This window comes from Falco rusticolus, chromosome 7 (genome assembly GCF_015220075.1).
Source record: "Falco rusticolus isolate bFalRus1 chromosome 7, bFalRus1.pri, whole genome shotgun sequence".
NCBI classification, from domain to species: domain Eukaryota; kingdom Metazoa; phylum Chordata; class Aves; order Falconiformes; family Falconidae; genus Falco; species Falco rusticolus.
In genome coordinates this window covers 69928729-69948874 of record NC_051193.1, presented here as the reverse complement: position 1 = coordinate 69948874, position 20146 = coordinate 69928729, and the positions used below count along the sequence as shown (strand labels likewise).

The following is a 20146-nucleotide window of genomic DNA, read 5'->3' as shown; positions in this document are numbered from 1 at the left end:
TCAGTAGTAGTTAAACTGCGAAGAAACCTGAGCACAGAATTGCACAACTGTATGCGTTAATATAAACGCTCGTTTTCGTGAAGGGGTTTCTGCATATGTGCTATCTTAATCTGTCTAAATACTACTTCTAATTTTAAAGTTATCAACAAGGTGTTTTCTAGATTGAATACCAAGGAAAGAATGAATTCTGCTGATATGCCATTCTGCTGCCATACATGCAAAACGTACCAACACTGAAAGACTGCATGCATACCAAAGCAAGTCTGTGACTATGTCGATTGCATATGAGAAGGCTTTAAACTTATTTTCCTTCTAGCTGGAGCCAGGATGAAGTCTTATTTTATATTCCTATCCCCTGAGATACTAGTTCCTGTGGATTGTAATGCAGTACCCAAGACTGTACCTGATTTCTGAAACAAGATTTACCTGCCGATATGAGAGATCTTTATCCTTTCATCTGGGACCACCTCCTTCCCATTTTTCAACCAGATTCCTTTCACGTTTTCATCAGAAACTTCACACTTGAAGACTGCCTGGTCGCGTGCCTTCACTGTCAGGTCTGCGATGCTCTGATAAACTTCCAGCTTTTTCTCTGATATTGTGAGAATAATCGATACACACATCAAAAAATCGGAATAGCTCTGTAAGTAAATGGTGTGGATTTACTGAATAGAAAGGGCTAGGGCTGAGCAAGCTGTTTGTGGAAGAGTGAAATATGAAGGGAAATCCACAGCGTGCAGGGCTTTAACAGGATTGATAGCTAAGCACCTGTTGTTATCAGAGTATCTATTACATCCAGCACGCAGGTCTGAGTTCTTGAGGCCTTTATTATCAAACCTTATGCCCCTTATTAAGTTGCTGTTTCCCCTGGCATGGGGATTATGCTACTCCTGTGCCCTATCCTAGAGAAGGTTACCTTCGGCCTGTTTTCATTTCTCAGCTTCTCTGGTTCTGTAATATTACCTGTGCCTACCTTGTACGATTAGTTCAGCGACTGATACCCCACCATTGGTCTTCACCGTGTAGTGTCCACTGTCCTCCTTGGATGTCTCATTAATAATCAGATATTGCTTCTTTCCATCTTTCTTGAATCGGTATTTGAATGTCTCTTCCCGTGTCAGCTCAATCCCGTCCTTTTCCCTGCAATGCCAAATAGCGTTGAGTCATTTTTCTGTGGCTGGGAGAGGAGAGTAAGACTCAGCTTGATGTTACTAGAGATTGGAAGACACAAGATAAATCCAATCTTTGTAGCATTTCAGGTTAGCAAAAGAGACCATTGCACAAATGTTATTGGAAGCACGCCTGGAACGCTTCTAGTTTGACCGTTAATCTTCGCTTGAACCTCTGGTTCAAGAGAGTTCACTCACAAGGAAGTACTTTATTATTATTATTTCTATGCTACAGGTAAACATGAAAATATATTCCTTTCTGTAGAAGATACAGGGATGAAGACACACTTCACCAGCAGGGAATTTACTATCTTAAAAGCTGACATAAAGTAAAAGGGACTTTCTGGGAAATGACTTAAAAGTCTTAATTTTCCTGATGTGAATTATAATTGTTACAAATTCATGGTTTGTGGGCATCAGTGAAAGAAGAAAATTTTAGGATGGATTTAAATGAAGATGTATTTTGGATTTTGTTACCCTTTCCATTCAAAGATGCTGTGGTACATTTAAGACATTACTAAATTAAGCTTCACTTTTCAGCCTTGCAGGAAATTTAATTATTGTAATTTTCAATTGTCATAAAGGGAAACGAGCAGAGAGGATTCATGCTGTTCAGTCAAGGTCACACAAAAATACATAAAATGTTTTAAAGATTTCCTGATCCTTATCCTAAATAACTTCAACAAGCTATAAGAAAATAAGTTGCAATTTCGTTGACTTACTCCTTTGATATAATTTTTTTCATTATTATTTTAATATATTTATATTATGTTACTTGAATACTGCTGCAGTTTGTAAATGAAAAAAGTTTTCTCTTTGATATTTACTTATGTGGAAAAAGAAATAGAAAAGATGATCTGCTTTTAACGAAGTAAGAATTTTCTTTCTATCTTGTATTACTTCCCTTAAGCTGAATATCCACTGGTAACCAATAACAAATGATCTTACAGGATAGCAAACTGAAATGCCACTTTGGGACTAATTAAAATACTATAGCTCAAATTTCTGGGTAGATGTATGCAAGAAAACCTTTTGCCTCTTAGTCTGCTGAAGTGAGTCACACGATCAAAACTTCACAGCAGAGACAGGAATCTTAAAACTTGTGATTTAGATGTACGTACCTGCTGCAGCTGCATCCCCCCTAACTGTCCTTTACAGCACAGCATATTGGAATCAACAGGTGGTTTAGAAAAACACAGGCCTCCCTACCAGACCACAGAACTACACTACTAGTAAGGGAGGAAACAGAGGATGCCTGTAACAACCATGTGAAACACAGTGCGTAGTGTTATGTCAGGATGATGTTTCCTCTGTTTGCTGAGTGACAAGGGGTCTGAGGCCATGTGCAAGATGCTCTCCTGAGGCTGATATTCTCATTCATGCAGATTAGTTCTGGAACAAGTGCTACAATGCAATGTGTGAACATTTGCTGAGCTGCTGAGAATGGACTGTAATCCCGAAGTGCAGCATGCTGCTGTGGCAAAACCAGGCACGTGCACTGTGGCTAGTGTTCTAAAGTTGAACTTTTAAATCTATTTTTTGGTGATTTATTTTGCCATGTGGCTCATGAAAGATATCTGAGTGTTATATTCAGCTATTGGTAAGAGAGAGATTTCTTGAAATCTTGTCTAAATAATGAAAACGGACTTTTGCAATGACCAGTGTCTTAAATCCCTGGGAAGGGAATAGTGCATTTCACTTTGTTTTACTGACTAGCACATTGCTGAATGCTGTATGTGAGTAGAAAGTTTGCAGAGGGGGGTACTGACAAATAGTGGAATGATAAAACTGTAAACCTCAAAAAAGAACTGCCAGATACCATTTGGCTTAAAATAATACTCTGCTGCAGTGAAAAGTGAAAAATTTCATAGAAGGTAATGTTACAGACACTTCCTTTGGTAACGAGGACAATGAGGTAGGGGAATCTACTTATAATGAAATGTAAGTGGAGGATTTTATAGAACCGTAGAAGTGTTGGTTTAAAGACCACTGTAGGTCATCTGGTCCAGCCTCACACTTGAAGCAGAACTAGTGCAATAATATGTAGGTCAGCCATGGTTTATTCTATCAGTCCTGAACATTTGCAAGATCAAATATCTGCTCTCAACTTTGCCATGAAACACCTCTTTTCTCTGGAAATGCTTTCCTGTTTCAGTTCTAAGGATAAATTTGTTAATGTGTTCTGAGATATCACTGATGTAGGCACTATGTGATAATGGGGACACATAGATTTATTGTTGTTATTATGTTACAATACTTTGCTTTCATTAGGAGCTGATAAGATGACACATCCAGCATTCAGAGATGGAAATATCAGGTCAAAACTATGTATTTTATTAAATCTTTGTCTTCAAGAATTACATTATTTCCAAGACCATCTGAAGTTCAGAAATAACTATTCTCTAGTACTTCATAATAATAACGTAAGACCTTTCTGGGTGTTCAGGCAAACATTGTTTCCTGATTACTATGAAGAGACCCTTCTGCAAGCCCTAGTCTGATGGCCATGCCTAAGAGGCTCTAAGCCTTATTTCTGTCTTGTGCAAGTCACGTAATGGCTTTTGTTCATGTGCTTGTGATTTTATGTGCCAGGTTTAAAGGGTACAAGAGCTATAACAGGTGCCCTGTTAGTGCCTGTTACTTGCCTTAAACTGTTGATTATTTCCCTAATGAGCCATAAAACTGGATTTCTTTCTCCATATTGTGTTTCATGTTTTCTCTGGACTCATCTCTCCATTGTCCAAAAGACTCCCTCTGTTGCCAAAGAGCATTGACTGAGTCTCACGTGATAAAAGCAGTAAAATACGGTGTAAATGTCTAACTGCTCAGTTTTCTGTTGCTATGTTTTGAAGAGTTTCTCTGACCACTTGCTGCATTTCAGGCTGAGACAGCTGCAGGTTTGCCCTTGTCACACCAAATGCTCATCCCACATATACCAGCTCTGCAAGATGTATGGGAGTTGTTCAAAGGCATAGGATCAAAGTGCGGCAGCTGCACTGTGCTCTGAGAGGGACAGATCTGGTTGTCACCATCTCTTGTGACCAGGCGTCTGTAAGCAGTTCCTGAACAATAGCATGTGTGTGTCTGTACATGTGGCTTCAACAGTGTAATGCATATGCTGAACTAGCTCTTGGGCTCTATTTAAATTCTCAGTTCCTTCCTTTGGGAGAGCAGATGAGTGGTTGGCACTTTCCAGGAATGTAATGGGCATTGTGGGAACAGTTGATAACCATGTGCCTGAAGCTGTTAACAAGCACAAGAGAATTTCATCTGGTAGAGAAATGAAGTGAGAACAGTGTGTGTAAGACCTGGTATGTGAGCACTGCCTGCTGTGCCTGCCCGGGTAGCGTGAACCTTTCAGCTTCCGCTCAGCTGGAATGCCCAACAAAAAGGTCTCTATGGTCTAAATGTTTATCATCGTAATCCTGCTCACTGCATATGCATAATGACTGACTTTGCAGGATCGCCACAACAGATATGTTAAAATAAGTCAATGACCTTCCCTCTCTGTTTCAAGAGACACTTACGTTTTACCTAAGAAAAAACACTTTAAAAAAAGAAATGCACACCTCACTGTAGTTGAGAAGCCCAGAAGTACAGCAAACTCCTCTCAATACAGATCTGTTTAGTCTGGGCAATAGTTAGATATTGCTGTCACCTGTTCAGAAAACTTAACAGCTCAATACAGTCAGTAGCATCCTGTAAGCACTGAACAAGAGATTCTAGAGACATTATAAAATATCTATACTTATAGGAGGAGGATCAATCTTTTCCTGAAAACAGTTATGTAGAATGCCACTTTCCTTTTTATTCCACAGCTTTTGTCCACAAACTATGGTCTTAGATTGTCCAGTGAAGAGAGATGGTTTCATGTTGTTGTGTTGTGGGTTCCCTGCCCCCCCCCCCCCCCCCTTTTCTATTACCTTACCATTTCACAGTAGCTCCTTCCTCAGACACTTCACACTCAAACTCCACCCTCTCTCCAACCATCACCATCTGGTCCTCCAGTGGGTGGGTGATCAGGATCGGAGGCTCTGGAAATGAAGAGACCTTCATTAAAACAACATTCTGAAAGACCGAATACCAGAGGTATATTTCACCGCTCTGCACTCCACAGGAAGAACCCCTGGCCAAATACACAGTGATGCTCTCTGTGTTGGATCCTAACATTTACTGTGCCACATCACATTATCAATGTTATCAAATGACCTTTTGGGTTTTGCTTCATGAGACAGAATAGAAACACAGGATTAATCAGTTCTCATATCTATTCTGAAATTCTAAACTGGAGGCATTAGTTCTCTGTACTACTTGATCTGCTTGTAGAGTTTGAGGCACATGTTTATCTTGAGTGGAATCAAACTTTGAAAGTTTCTAGCCCCATTATTGGGAAGACTTAGATCACTTTCTAAATGAGAATTAACGGTAGTTCTCACTGTGCTGTTTTCCTGTGCTTTCTTAGCTGCAGCTATAGGAAAATTTTCCTTCATTTAACTGTAAAAAAAAAAGATGTACTTGAAAGTCAGAATTTGTTCATATGTTTGAGAATTTCCTTTCCTATGAGATTAACTAATCTGAGAGCAGAGATGACAGTAATTTAAAGCTAAATGCTAGGGGAGAACTTCATTGCTCACCTTTTACGAATAATTCTGTGAAGCTCTTCTCCTCCCCCACCACACATTCGTAGGCTGCATCGTCGGCCAGGGAGCAGTGGTTTATGGTCAGTATTCTCTTATTCCCAACTGCCTCAAAAATATATCTGAAAAGAGAATATAAATGTAATTATCAGACAGCAACTCTTTTGGACCCAGTCACACTCTTCCCCTGCCTGGCAGAGAAAAAGGTTCCTACTTTTTTTATCTGACTTCAGTGACAAGGGTTTTTTTTGTGACTCCAGCCGTATATCCCTGACCCAGTGCGGTGGGCAGCAGTAGTGTTTGAAAAACTAGCGTAGGAAATTAGGGTGAAATCTTGATACACGTGTGAGATGTACAAACTCCTGTGACTGGTTTTAGATGCTTTTCTAACATGTAGCCATACAACAAACCTGACTACCATTAAAAATGCTTTGTCATGGCCTCACTGTAAAATCACTTAAAATTTGTTTTACAAACAAGCTACACTGAAGTATATCCTGTATCATGAGAAAGTAATTTTGAACCCTGGATATACGCATAAAGATCAGAATATAATCTGAGAACTTACTTGCTAAGTAGGTAGATGTAAGCATCCAGTTCCACATGTAGATACACAGAGCAGAGGGAAGAAAAAGAGAAATTCATGAGAACAGCAAAACGATCCAGAGCCAAAGAACTAGGTAGATTCTTTCTCAGCTCCTATTTCTCCCTATTTTATTCCTTTCTTTCTAAGAAAACCTAGGTTTTCCACTTTGTCTAAGCTGTAGCTCGTTCCTTTTTGGATTTCCTGTATTTCTAGTTTACCTGCCGCTCACTTGGATCTCCTGTCCGTTCTTCAGCCATTTCACATCAGCATCTGGATTGGCAACTTCAACCATTAATTTAATCTTTTGTCCTTTGTCCACTTGGTAAGCTGGATCCAGTTTCTTGAGAAATGCTATGATGAAGAATGAATTTTTTTAAAAAGTTTATACTTAACGTATTTTTTTTTAACATTTTCTACCAGTAGAGCAAGTCTTTATTCCCTTTCCTGTTGTTTACCATCATTTTAGACCTGTCCCACTTTCTGCATCCCTGTTTGCATTTTTACCATTTCTGTCTGGTCTTCATCCTGTTCTGGTTTTCCTTAACATCGGATGGAAAGTGGGTGATATAAACTAAAATAAGTGAGGTAGAATATTATAGATCACATTTGAATATGTACTTCAACACATCCTAAATAGTTACAGCTACATCTGCCCATGTAAGAAAATGATACTGACCTCAGTAGTGGTGAATGTCGGTTTGCCTTCTCTGTTTCAGACTTTTAAAACAAATTAGTTAAAATTAGGTGATCAATACTTCATAAGGCTAGAAAAGACTCAAGAATCCAAATGTATCATCCCAATGAAATTCTTTCCACATTCACTGATGCCTGCCATACTGACCAGTTTTGGGGGTGGGAGGAGTGGAGTGTGGTGGTGCTTTATGTTGAGGGAAAGATAAAGGGCAGAGCAGAAGAAATGAGTAAAATGAGCTGGTTCAGAACATCCAGAGTTTCAGAGCAAGGTAGCTCAGAGCTTCAGGCAGAGCTTTAATCTTTGGTAATCGACATTTCACATTTACAGACTGTAATAGGAAACTCCTATTTCTCATGCTCTTGTTTTGGGCTGCTGTTAATATTTAAACGGCTTCCAAAGCAGATATGAACAGGTATGTTTGGAACAAATACAGCTTACCAACCTGTACTTTTTTTCTCTTCCTTTTTTATGCGTTTGAGGCGTTTCAGCATCCCACGCAAATCTGTGATACCATACTGAAAAGCAATTTTCTCATATTCAGAAGGAGGAGCTTTCCTCAGGATTTCCCAGACATCAACATCAGATTGTGATTCAGATTTTGCTTCACCTCTGCAGAAAGGGATCAGAGTGCCTGAATGCCACTACTGAGAGGATTTAAGAACAGCCATAGGCTTGACAAGCTACATATCAGTTTGATGAAGCCATTTCTTAATAAAAAATTTAGCAGTCTAGTTTTTATTACATTATTACCTAAAATAATGAAATAAAACTTTTGATAAGTGTTACTTATATTTATCTATACAGCGATCAAAATAAAAGTGCTCCTGAAGGGTTTACTTTCTAATAGCCAAAGCAAATAAATATTAACTTCCCTTTAACGATGGGTAATGGAAACACAAGAAAACTTATTTTCCTGTCATGGTCATACACAAAACATGTGGCAAAGCAAGGAACTGGACTGATATCCTGAGAACGCCTTAGAAACAAGGCAGTTGGTTTGCGTTAATTAGAAACAAATCCTTTTCTACTCAGGACGTTTTTCTCTTCACTAAAATGAATGAATAACAGATTATTAAAATATTTATTAGATATTGCAAAGACAATTGTTAGGGTATAGGCATATGTATGTGTGTATATATATACAGGTGATAGTAATCTATAAAACATAAAGACACATAGACAGGTGAGTGACAGTATTTATGATGGAATACTTATTTTATATTTTTTATATTTTTTATATTTTAACCACAAAGCTAGTGTTTATGGAAGAATTAATGTTTGGTTTAGCAAAACCAAGTAGAAATTCGGTTGTCTGGTTTTGGGTAAGACATTCTTTTTCTGTCATCATGTTTTTTATTTAATAGATCATAAATAGAAAAAGAAATTGGTGTAACCTTACCGATTTACCGAGCGCAAGAAGCTGCTGTACTCCAGAATGATGCAGAGAACCGTTCGGAAAAACATGCAGCATCCCAATGGGCAAGAAAGAGGGCATCGTGTTAATACAAAAGACCCATGAATGTCATCTTCACCTCTAGCAGAACAACACTTCAGTAGTGGGGAGATGAAGGCGCTCATGCAAAAACTGTGAAACAGCCTTAAGAAAAATGCTGCTCTCTATTGAAACCAAACTCACTCCCACACTTTGTACAGTTCCAATCTGCAATTTAAAAGTGTAAGCGCTTCTGCTTATTCCTAATTATGGCTGATTGCCTTACAGGGAAACAAATAGCTCTGCTTTGCCCTGTCATCATGGAACTGTTGCCTGTCATGGTTTGCATTTTGGTAAACAGAGAAGAGACCAAAGAAGTAACATTTTCTTAAAACTTTCTTTAGGAAAAGGAACTTCCCGTGGCTGTGGTTTCTGATCTCACCAGGACCAAGCACATTCCAGTGCAGTAGAGCACACCCTTGTAATGAAGCCATATTCAGTAGTAAACCCCAGCAATAAGACAAGTTATGCAGCAGGTAATGTGGAGAAAAGTGGAAGATTATTGGTTGCATTGCCCCCCCCCCCCCCAGTAAAAGAACAGTCCCATTAGTCTGTGGGAAACATTGCTACTTAAAAAGCATGACTGTAGTCAGTCTAGTCAGCAGGTATAACCAAACTTTTCTGGTATTCCTTATTTGCCCCAAAAAGTCTGGCTTGTAAGGAGAGCCCTATGTTTATTAAAGTGCTTCAGTCCAGGCTTGCAATTTCCAGCACCCTTGTAGCTCTTGAGCAGAAAGGAAGCAAGAGAAGAGGAGTTCAGCGCAGTGAGTTTGAGCTGAAATATGGCATGTAATATCTCTTTGGAGTGGTTTAGCATTCACTAAGCTCTAAGCCCTCACTAGCACTTACGAATGGATAGGTGTATCTGAATTTTGGACTCCTTACAGTAAGTGCAGCCTACCGTGTATTTGCTCTGTCTTAACAGCACATCAACATCATCCACAATTTTTTTTAGGATTCCTCTATCTACCTACCTTCTAGTTTGAGGCAACTACAAATGGTTTGTATTTTTGCCTAGCAGAAGGCAGGACCATTTAACTGATTTGCCAAATAGACTGAACTTTTTTAATATAAACGGTTCTTGGGCTAGTTGCCCTGGTCATACCAGTGAACAACTTTAAAATATTTCTAAATACATGTAAATTGGAATAGACATATAAGTACATAAACCCAGGAATTTTTAATATGTGCAGATTTCTTTGTACTAGTACAATTAATGTTCTGTGGAGCAAACTATTTCGAAAGGAAATAAAAAATCCCAGGAAATAAGGAAGTCTTAACAGGTTCAAATGTTATTATTTTCCCTTAGGTATTATGTAAATATTGGTGGTCTCCCTCTCTATCTGCCTATTTATGCTTATCTGTATGCACCTCTTTACCTGAAAATTTGCAGGTAGGCTTATTCGTGGAGTTTTCAAATATATTTTGTGTGAGTTATTTTTAAATACATCATGAGAAAAATCTTCCAATTTGGAAGCAATTCCACAGTCTAGGATATCTCACTGTTGAGAAGACTTCCTTAATTTTTTGCTTCAGCTTTTCCATTACTCAGTGTCATCCCATTGTTATATCTGGCAATGCTGTTTTGGTGTATGCAAGCTGAAATACAAGGAATTTGATCATAAGCAAGAGTATAGTCTCTTCCTTGGAAATACTAACATTTTCTAAGTACAGGGGAAGGCTTGTAAATTGCATGCAAAATGGTACTAAAAGCTAAAGGGAATTTGTGTATTGTTTAATTGAGTTCTGAAAAAGAAAAAAAATGTCTCTGCCTCTGAGCAAAGGTTTTCCCGTCCCAGTACTCCTTTTCACCATCTTATGTTTGTTAAAACGTTCTCTTTGATCCCATAAAGACACAGAGTTTGCACAGTTAGGCTGTACTCTTACACTACCAACAAGAGCTGAGCAGTGTACGAAAAGTAACAGAGCACTTGGACTCCTGCAGTTTCTCCCACCGCTACGTTACTCTCCCTGATGTTGGGGATCCTTATTCAGAGTGACCACCTCATAGGTTAACTATGCACTCGGGGGCATTAAGATGCAGCTTAGTGAATCTGCTGTAAATGGAATACACAGCTGATATGTTTTAAACATGTGTAGAGGGGTTAAAAATAGTTTTGTACATCCCAGAGATGGTTTCTTCCTATCTCATTACTGTCAACTGATTGGACCCTGTCAGCTGTCACCTCCTTCAAGGTCTCTGCTCACTGTCCCATTTAATAGTTCTGTGACAGCTGTTTGCTTCCTCTTCCCAATGACCTCTCCTTGGCCCATGACATCTGTATGTCAACACCAGTTAATTAAATTACAGCGATAGGAGATAGAGTATTAAATGAAGCTCTCTTTATTATAGCAGGAATGTTCATTACCTCTGGATTGAGAGGCGCTTGTAAATTAGGTGGGACAAAGCAGAAGTGGTGAAAGAATAGTCTTCAATTCTCTTTGAATCTGCATAGCTCTTAAGAGTTCCTTTTTCTATTCTATTTTAATGAAGAATAATTTCATTCCATGGTGAGCTTTTATGCCTATCAGTTCTTGTTAATGTAGGAGTGGTCTTCAACCTGTGGTGTGCAAAGCCTGAAGGATCCACAAATTACTTCTAAAGTGGCTGTGAAAAACAACTAGGAGCAGTGAATTTATCAGTATGCTTTAAGTCACTAAATGGAGATTTGTAAGTCAAGAAAGGTCAAAGCCACTGATAAAATGCAGTGAAATTGTAAGCTTCTTTTAACAAATTGTATTTCTGCTCTAACAAATAATGAATAGCTAAATCCACAAACAACATTTCTGGAAATACTGGAGATTTTTACTACCTTTTAGAGTTCTATCACTGCTCAAAACTAATAATGAAAGCAGAAGGGAATGGCACTAGAAGAGGGGCTCATAATACTTAGCACTTCATTCCAGCTGGAGTCACTGTATGAAATTACGCAAAGATTTTCACATTGGCCTCTGCTTATTTGAAAATTTTAAAAAGAAATCAATTCTTTTTTTGCCTTATATTTGCTATAGAAATTAGAGTTTGTGTACAACTACTCTCAAATCTGTAGAATTTTGATTACTGCCATTATTCAGAAAGCATCTTTTCCCTACTTGGGAATTATAAAAAATTTCTGAGGCACTTATTTTTTTTCCAACTTGAAACAAGAAACTTTGTTATCAATGCCAGCTATGGAAGGTTTGTTAGGTGCATGTTCTGTCTTGTCTAGTTGCCCCCCCCTTGAGAGCTCTGGCTGTAGGGTTACTGCAAAGCCAGAATCCACTTCTAGCTGGATACATTGCGTGTGGCTTAGCAGGGCTTTGTATACCTGTGTGACCTTTGCTCCACTGAAATTTGGGTGAGTTAACCTGGGTGAAACGTGGGGCTGCTGTGGCTTTATTGCCTGCTGTAACAAGTTAGTTCAGATGTCTACATGATCCTGTACTCCTTGTGAAGACAAAACATTTTTTGTAAATAGTGATACCAATACCTGAGCAGAGACTGAACACAGGTGCACAACAACATTCATCCAAGTAGTTGATTGTGAAAACTTAAACTGAGTAAGTTTAGGTTTGTGAAACAAGAGTCTAGTGTCAAATGTTTATAGTAACTCCAGGAGCTGAAAAGACAGAGTGGCCAGGGGCAGTGAACAGCAAGAAGCATGCTTGGAGTAATGGGATGATAAATAGCAATAGAAACTTTACGTGGAATAAAAAGAAATGTTTTGTAACAGACAATCCTGTACATTTTATGGGGTAAGTGACTTCAGTAATACATTCACTTAACACGTTTAAGGAGAATGGAACAAAACTTCAGCACATATTTTATAGGCATCAGCAAGCATATTATGCAAATTATTTTTCTGATTCTAATTTTTATGACAATAGGAATTTAAAGCAGCAGGTTATGGAGAAAAGCTGGAAATTCAAGGACAATTTAAAACTGCTTATAAAAAAAAGTGGTGGTGAAAACCAAAGGACATTTGGAGGAATACATTTATTTGTATTAAATGGCCCACCCTTAATTCTAATTTTTTAAAAGCATTTCTGTCTCAGAAATTGGTGGCTGATAATTTTCTTTCATACTACCTAATTTTTGTCACACACTACATGTAAGCAAGATAACGATGCATGCAGTAGTTTAAAACAAATGGTCCTTGTGTTCAGAGTGACCCATGCATTTATAATAAAATTAAATAGAAATCTTACTCTCTGTTGGCAACAGTGGAATCCAAAACATCCAGATTAAGAATGTGGTAAAAAGAGAAAAAGATAAGTAAACAGGTTATGAAAACAAATGTGGCAAGGAAGGATAAGAATGGGAGAGGAAATTCCACCAAAAAAGTGAAAGTAAAAGCAAGAAGTAAGAATTAGAATCAGAAGAGTAAATTTTTTTATATATATTTACACAACATCGAATGTCTTTTCATATATAAGATAAACAGCTATAAAATACATAACGGCTAGTCCTCCGAGCTCTCTGATGCTGTCTTGTAAAAACTTAGGACAGTAAATTCTTAGTAAGGCAGTGTTATAGACAAGTAAATTGTTGTGTTTTAGGTTGTTTCTAATGAAAATGACGTGCTTCCACCAGCGCTTACCCTAGTCCCTGCCCTTTCTATCTTGGGAAATATCAATTTTTGTTTTCTTTCTCCAGAATAAACCTAGCAGAAATGCATCAAATACTGAGTATTTGGGGAATTTTCCATAATTACCTATTATCCTTTTTCCAGTTACAGCTGCTTTAGGAAAACTATGATTCTGAATTTACGGAACTTTCACTTATTTGAATTTTAGTGTTTTCATAGTTGTTCAACAGAAGCTGGTTACTTTCTTTCTCAGTCTATGGATTTTTACTCACCTCTTTTTCAGCAGGGCACTAAAATTAAACTCTCCACCTTCTTCATGTCCCTCGGCACTGTATAGTAACAGAAAATGATAATTAGTTTTGGAAGGAAATGGGAATAACTTGTGAGACTATATCATTATGTAGGTGATATATTTTTGCAGGGGAGTAGTAGATGGGTTTGGTATGACAGAATTTGCATTGGCGTGGAAGGTGACTTAGTTAGACTCTTTGTCTGTATTGGTCTTCATATAGGTTTAAGAAATATAATAAACTTGTATTTTTTCTTTATTGAAAAATATCAATGAATGATATTGAAAAATACCAATGGATGAAGTTGTACAGGTATTAATTTGGTGGTCATATTGATCTGGAATGTATTCATTATCATAGAGATGTAGCAGAAGCTTTCCTTTAGAATCATTAGTGCTTTTGGAAAGCTGTAGTTTCTGGAATGTGGATATTGTTTGCCATGGGGAACGGTATTTAACCAACCTTTTTGTGGGACTTCTTGCAATCTAAAATCACATTTTTTTCCTAGTATAATCCCAGCTGTAATTGTTTCTTAGGGCTCTTCAGACTCCAGAATTCATTGTACTGAAATTCATATACACGAAAAAGGTGTCACATCATTGGTGCTTGGGAGAGTGAAAGGAGAATTTCTGTGACCTGACTTTCATTCTGAGGTTCATTGTGCTGTTGTTCAACAAATATCATGGCAAGCAATGTTGTGAATAAATTGATTGATGAGAACGAGAAGCAACAAGCAGTTTTTTGAGGTGTAAATCTGTCTGTTACATATGGTGAACTCAGATGGAATGCAGTTATTTTTGGTGTTGTGAATCAAATGTGTTTTAGCTGTGCTTTTTAATATTCGAAGTACAGACCTACTGTGAAAACTTATTGTAAAGTCACTAAAATCACTTCTTTGGGTTTAATTCCTAAAAAAAAAATAAAATAATGCTTCAGGGATTTGATCTAAAAGTATTGGGAGTTACACTGGAAAACTCCCATTCTGTCAGGATTTAGAAAGTCAAAATGGATTTTCTTTATCTCATTCAGTCTCTCATCATCAATGTCCAGCTGCTCCTTGACATCACTTGTTGTCTTGAGGATAAGAATAATGTGATGCTATCTCACAGCATTCAGATTCTTCCAGCAACAACACCTTATATTTAATTATTGTTTTATACATGGAAGTTGTTCTTCTCAGTTGTACTGAAAAGTGGTCGTGCTAGTGGTAGCCCATAATGTTGTTTCTGTTAATGCACAGTTCCTTCAGAGAAAATCAGTCTGTCTGTAGAAGTGTAAACCATAATGTCAGGAAAACTCAATATTGCAGGAGTAAATATTTTTAGAAGGAAGAAAACAGCCTCAACATGTAAATGATGGGAATTCTAGCAGTACTGTTCATAAAATAGAAGAGAAATGAGTACCAAACTTCTTGTGCTGCTTGACAATGCAAGGTTAGCGAGAATAAGTAACAATTTCAAATCAGTGTAATTTTGAATATGTTGTGAGAAGAGATCTTATTAAGAAAATACTGGTTTTACTTCTGTAATTACTTTCAAAATAGTACTGTACTGGTGAAAGGGATCATTTTCTGGGTATAACGCTCAAACAGAAAAGTGTATTTTTGGTCACTTTGTTCCCTACTTTCAGAAGATTTTTACTGTTTGCAGGCATAAAATCTACATAAAAATCACAGGTGTAATCCCAAATTTGAAATGGGCTTCTTGTGACCAAAGATTCAGTAAATCAGAATATACAGTTGAGAGAATAATTAGTCACCTTATTGCTTCCCAGGTGGTAGTTAAATCAGATTTTCAGGAAAGCCCAGCAATCAGTGTTTCGCTTTTCTGAAGAATAAGACCCTAATAATTGCTTTAACATGCATAGAGTTAAGTCTAATCTCAGAGTTCCTATTTTTGTTATGGTAGAGGACACTGGGACCAAAAGGGATAGGGTGGGAAATTTAATGATACTAGCATAAAGAATATGCCAGGATACAACAGATTTTCGTGTACAAATGTGTTGGTACGTTTCTGTGAGCAATAGCAGTTTTAGTCAGGATGCGCTCATCAGAGAGCAAACCACAAAACAGAGGGAGCAGACATGCATATAAGTTACTTTTTTTTCTTCTAACAGTGGTGAGATGCTACTTAGCAAACATGCATTTTCTGTAGATGAATCTGCCTCTCACAGAGCTATCAAACTACTCATTATTTATACTCATCTTACATTAATTTACTTGTATGCATTCATCTTATATAAATACTACATACTATAAACCATGATTTATTGGAAATTTAAGCTGCAGCTAGTTCCGTGGCTTTTTCTTTTTTTCCTTTTCCTAAGCAGAGAGAGACAGTTCATTGTTAAAAATTAATTCGTCTGCTGAACACAGAGAGTGGCTACCTGAGAAAGGCTGAAGTCATCCGTCTGCCCCCTCCTGCTAGGCTCCTGAGTGAGGGTATCAAAGACAAAGTTTCAGATTTAAACAGTTCAGTTCAAAATCTGCCTCCATTCTTCCAGACAAAACTGAAAAGCTGAACAGCCTGAAGCTGCTCACAGTGCACTCAGGCTGAAGTGGTTCTGAATGCTTTTAATTGGGCTAGCAAGGAAAGAAATTCTTGAGGCTTAATTTCACCACAGTGAAATAATACAATGCAGCTATGCACTGAGTGTACTGTATAATAGGCATCGCAGCGAGGCTGCTTTGCTACCCATGGATTGCACTATAGATAAATTCTGCAAGCCTTTTTTAGTTCTTTCTGATAGAATGTTACACCACCTCACCCCCCACCCCCCCATAAAAATAGCATCTTATCATTATAGGGAAAAACTCAAGGAATTGCCACAGATGATTCGTGTCCTATGTTAGGGAAATAGATGTTGGAATATTCTTGGTCTGGTAACTTTGCAAAAATATATAAACGCTAAAACAGAAACTGAATTACAGAAAGGGAGAAGAAATATTCATCCGTGAAAAAACACATTGATAATGCCTAAATAATTAAAAAAAACCCACAACTGATTTTGCAAATTTTACTAAAGAAGGGAACATTATTCCATTAAGTCGTGTATCAATTCAGACAGTATTACAGATGTGGGGGAAAAAAGCCTTTTCCACACCAGTGCACAATACCTTGCAGTCTTTAATATCTAGAGACCTACATATATCTGAGTTTTTACACAGACACAGTATCATTGTCTTCATTCAATTAACTATACAACATGAAAACAAATACAATCAAAATGGTTGTATTAATGTTATCAGTGATATGATGCTTACAGAGCTCACGTCAACCTCCACTTTGTTTAGCAAATGTTTGTATTAAGGTACATGTATTTCTTTAAGCCAGACCAAATCAAGACTAGGCACTACACAGAATCTTTTCCTTTTCTGTTGGTCTACATCTAGAGTGCTCTTTACAAGTTTAGAAAAAAAGTTCTGAAGTTCTTGGTAGAATTATGCACATTATCAATTGCATAACTGAAGACAAGCATGATTGTTATGCTAGTACAGTCTAAACTCTCTTAGATGATTTCTAGTTGCACAGTATTTTAATAGAAATATTTTAATAGGAACATTTTCTTAGTAGACATCCCTATCTTTGTGCTTGTTTTTACAAAAGCTTTGCTTTTAGTTAGTTTTGTCTAGGAAAGTAATGAATCCCACATGGAAGTATAATCTGATCTACATAAGTGTCTACTGTACATACTCACGTGCGTCGGAAGGCAGTGCGAATATCTAAGTCTCCAGTTATTGGTGCTTCTGATGTGACAAAAAGTGACAAACAAGAATGGGAGAGTAAGTGAGAATAACGCAAAAATACAGTGCTATTTCTAAAGCTTTTCCTTTGCAGACTTTTTTCCTAAAGTTCTTACATTATAAATTGTGATCAATTACATCTTGCAAAATTGAAGCATCATCTTTAAACATGCAGTCTTCACTACTTAGCTTTCAACATCCAGTGTTTCATGTATAACTTAATTCTTTCTCATGCTTCTTCATAACCTGCAGCATGATGAACAGTCTTCTCTTGTTTGTCAGTTCTCCTGCTGGTAAGCTTTAGTTTCAATACTAGCTTCACACTCTTAAGAAAACCACTGGATAGCAACTAAATATTATTACTACTAATAAATTGTAATATATCCTCTGAATGAAAGGTAAATTCCTGGAAATATGTAGAGATGTACAGAAACTCAATATATCCTCTGAATGAAAGGTAAATTCCTGGAAATATGTAGAGATGTACAGAAACTCCATCAACGATGATGCTCAGAGAGAACGTCACTGTGTTCTAAGCTTTGTTGGTATAAATAGGTATACTGCTACTACTGGGAGAAAAACTGTTCACAGTCATAGCTCCAAAGTCTTGTAAGTCCTACAGCCAACTAGGGAAACTTCAAAAATGAACACTACTAATTGAATAACATCAGTAAGCTTTTGTCTTTGCATATTAGTCTCATTAGTCACTGGGTGCAAGTTAATGTTACAGTCCCTTCAACAGAACTGCTGAAAGAGGAAACAGCCCAAACGTTCAGATAATTCAGGTGATCTGTGCTTACGCTGTTTTACCTAAACCCTTCCACACTAGGGGGAAATGGATGCTAAAATGTACTTCCTTTTAAATTGCTGATAAGATCTGCAGTATAGCAGTTGAGGGTGACACCATGTATTATGTAATATAAGTCATCTAACCTTAAAGCAATTTTATATAACAAGGTGCTTCTGCATGACTTTATCGAGGAAAAAAGGAATTGATAATAGTGTTACGTGTCTAAATTTTTCCATTTCCCCCCTTTTTTCTTTTCAAGTATCCATTTTTAGTACTAATTTTAGTCTGAACTTTTGCCAAAGTAAGAAAGGACCTCTCTTTGATTCTAGTGAAATTTTATGTCATGAAAGAACGGATCTGAACTCTGAATAAAGCCAGAGAAAAGTTGATTTGCATCTTTCTGTGTGCTTTCTTTAAGAGCATCACAGTTCTGACTTCAGTGATGTTCAAGTCTTCTAATGCTCTGTACCTCTGCCAACCCAGGCCAATCCTCATCTGTGGGCCTCTGTAAGTGTACCTGTAGCTCTCCAGGTCTACACTTCAGATCTATGCTTGTCTGGTAGCCACTTATACCAGAAAGAATTGTTGGTAGACATACAGGAAGAAAAAAATAACAAGTTGGCAGGAATTCATCTTACCATTGACTGTCAGGTTGAAATTAGAACTATCAAACTTGTCCTTGGTAGACACCTCACATCTGTACCCTCCTGCAAAAGTCATATTTGCCTCGATGATTTCCAATTCAAAGGTGTACACCTAGAACAGACACCAGCGACACAATTTCTAAGTTAGGGAATGAACAGTGAAATGGAGAGAGAGAATACAGCATAGTAAGGCATGGAAAGGCATAGGCAGGGGATGAAATGTGCCTCTGTGTCCTTTTAGAATTAAGAACCTCCTGAGCGTGTAACTCATTGCTGTCACAAAAATTGCATGGAGCCACCCGATTCAGTAGGGACAGCTAAAGAGTATTATCAGAACAGGTCTTCCAGAGGATACGACGTTATATTAGCAAACTCTGCTGGTGTACTGGTGTGTGCAGTCATCATATACAGTAATTGTATGTACACTGGAAACCAGGGCAGAGCTTTCATTAAACAAATACAGCCTCTACCCAGAATGTATACGATACATTTAAAAATTGAGCAAAAGGAGTGGCTAATGTGAGCAAGTCTGTTCTGTTCCATCCAGGAGAGGGTAGTAGTGTTTCACATACCACACAGGCTTGAGAAGTCATGGTACAGACTATCTTGTATTCCTGATTTATGTTATTTTCAAATGTATTTGTGGTACAGTTGGATCTTACTCAGGTATTTAAAGTAGTGTAGACAATGCAAGACAAGAATAAATTCCAACACTAGTAGCTGAATGCTTGATGTACTAAACCCAGGATAGACCATACTCAAAGATTTGTCTGATCTATTGTTTTCTCTTAAACATAACAGGTATCTATTACTTGAGAGGAAGATGGAGGGAATTCTGCAGTAGATGCAAAAACTACTCCCCTAGTCCTACAGGAATGAGAAAATCTCATTTCATTGTAGATAATGTGTACAAGAGTCTCTATGTAGTGCTTGTCTCTTGCCTGCATGGTCAAAACAAGACCTCTATGCATAAGTATAGCATTGTGTGTAGCTTTGGGTACCTTAATATCGAAATATTCCTGTCTTTTCCTCAGATTAAAGATTAGTATCCAGAAGATGGAGAACCTTACTCTGCCTATTGTACCTTGTTATTTCGATCATAATTGTCATGTAGCTGGAGGTGTTGCCCCACTTTGCTTCCCAGGTCCATCCACTTTCCTTTGAACCACTTCACTGATGGTTTCTTCAGCAGGCTCTCACCTGCCACTTTGGCAGTGAATGTGATGTTTCCACCTTGTAAGGGAAGTAGGTTAAAATAAGATTATGAAGTGTTTAATTTATCTGTTATATCACTGCTGTCATCCTGTACACTGAGAGCTAAATAGTCTAAGCAACAGGTGCAGTTTACAAACATCACTTGACTCACACTTTGTACTCACCAACAGTAACTTCTCCATCCTGGGGTCGTGTCACAAAGAGCCCAATAAGGTCTAGAGGCTCTTCTGGGTGAGTCCCAGCAGGTGCAACTGAAATAAACATCAGAATTACTGCTTAGAACTTTCTGCATCAGCTTCTGTTACAGCCTGTGTAGTGA

At 37.7% G+C, this 20146-nt stretch overlaps 1 protein-coding gene across 1 annotated transcript in view; it reads right to left on the bottom strand.

Moving 5' to 3' along the window:
• Positions 1–20146, bottom strand: part of MYBPC3 (myosin binding protein C3) — a 64397-nt gene that overhangs the window by 31919 nt on the left and 12332 nt on the right. Inside the window, exons 4-17 of the mRNA XM_037396098.1 lie at positions 19992–20078; positions 19697–19845; positions 18607–18724; positions 17133–17181; positions 15822–15866; positions 13419–13475; positions 8486–8509; positions 7529–7695; positions 6611–6743; positions 6375–6377; positions 5804–5928; positions 5098–5203; positions 974–1140; positions 427–592 (exon numbers count right to left, since the gene is read on the bottom strand). Coding sequence (XP_037251995.1) covers positions 427–592; positions 974–1140; positions 5098–5203; positions 5804–5928; positions 6375–6377; positions 6611–6743; positions 7529–7695; positions 8486–8509; positions 13419–13475; positions 15822–15866; positions 17133–17181; positions 18607–18724; positions 19697–19845; positions 19992–20078 — 1396 coding nt within the window. The remainder of the gene's footprint in view (positions 1–426; positions 593–973; positions 1141–5097; positions 5204–5803; positions 5929–6374; positions 6378–6610; positions 6744–7528; positions 7696–8485; positions 8510–13418; positions 13476–15821; positions 15867–17132; positions 17182–18606; positions 18725–19696; positions 19846–19991; positions 20079–20146) is intronic.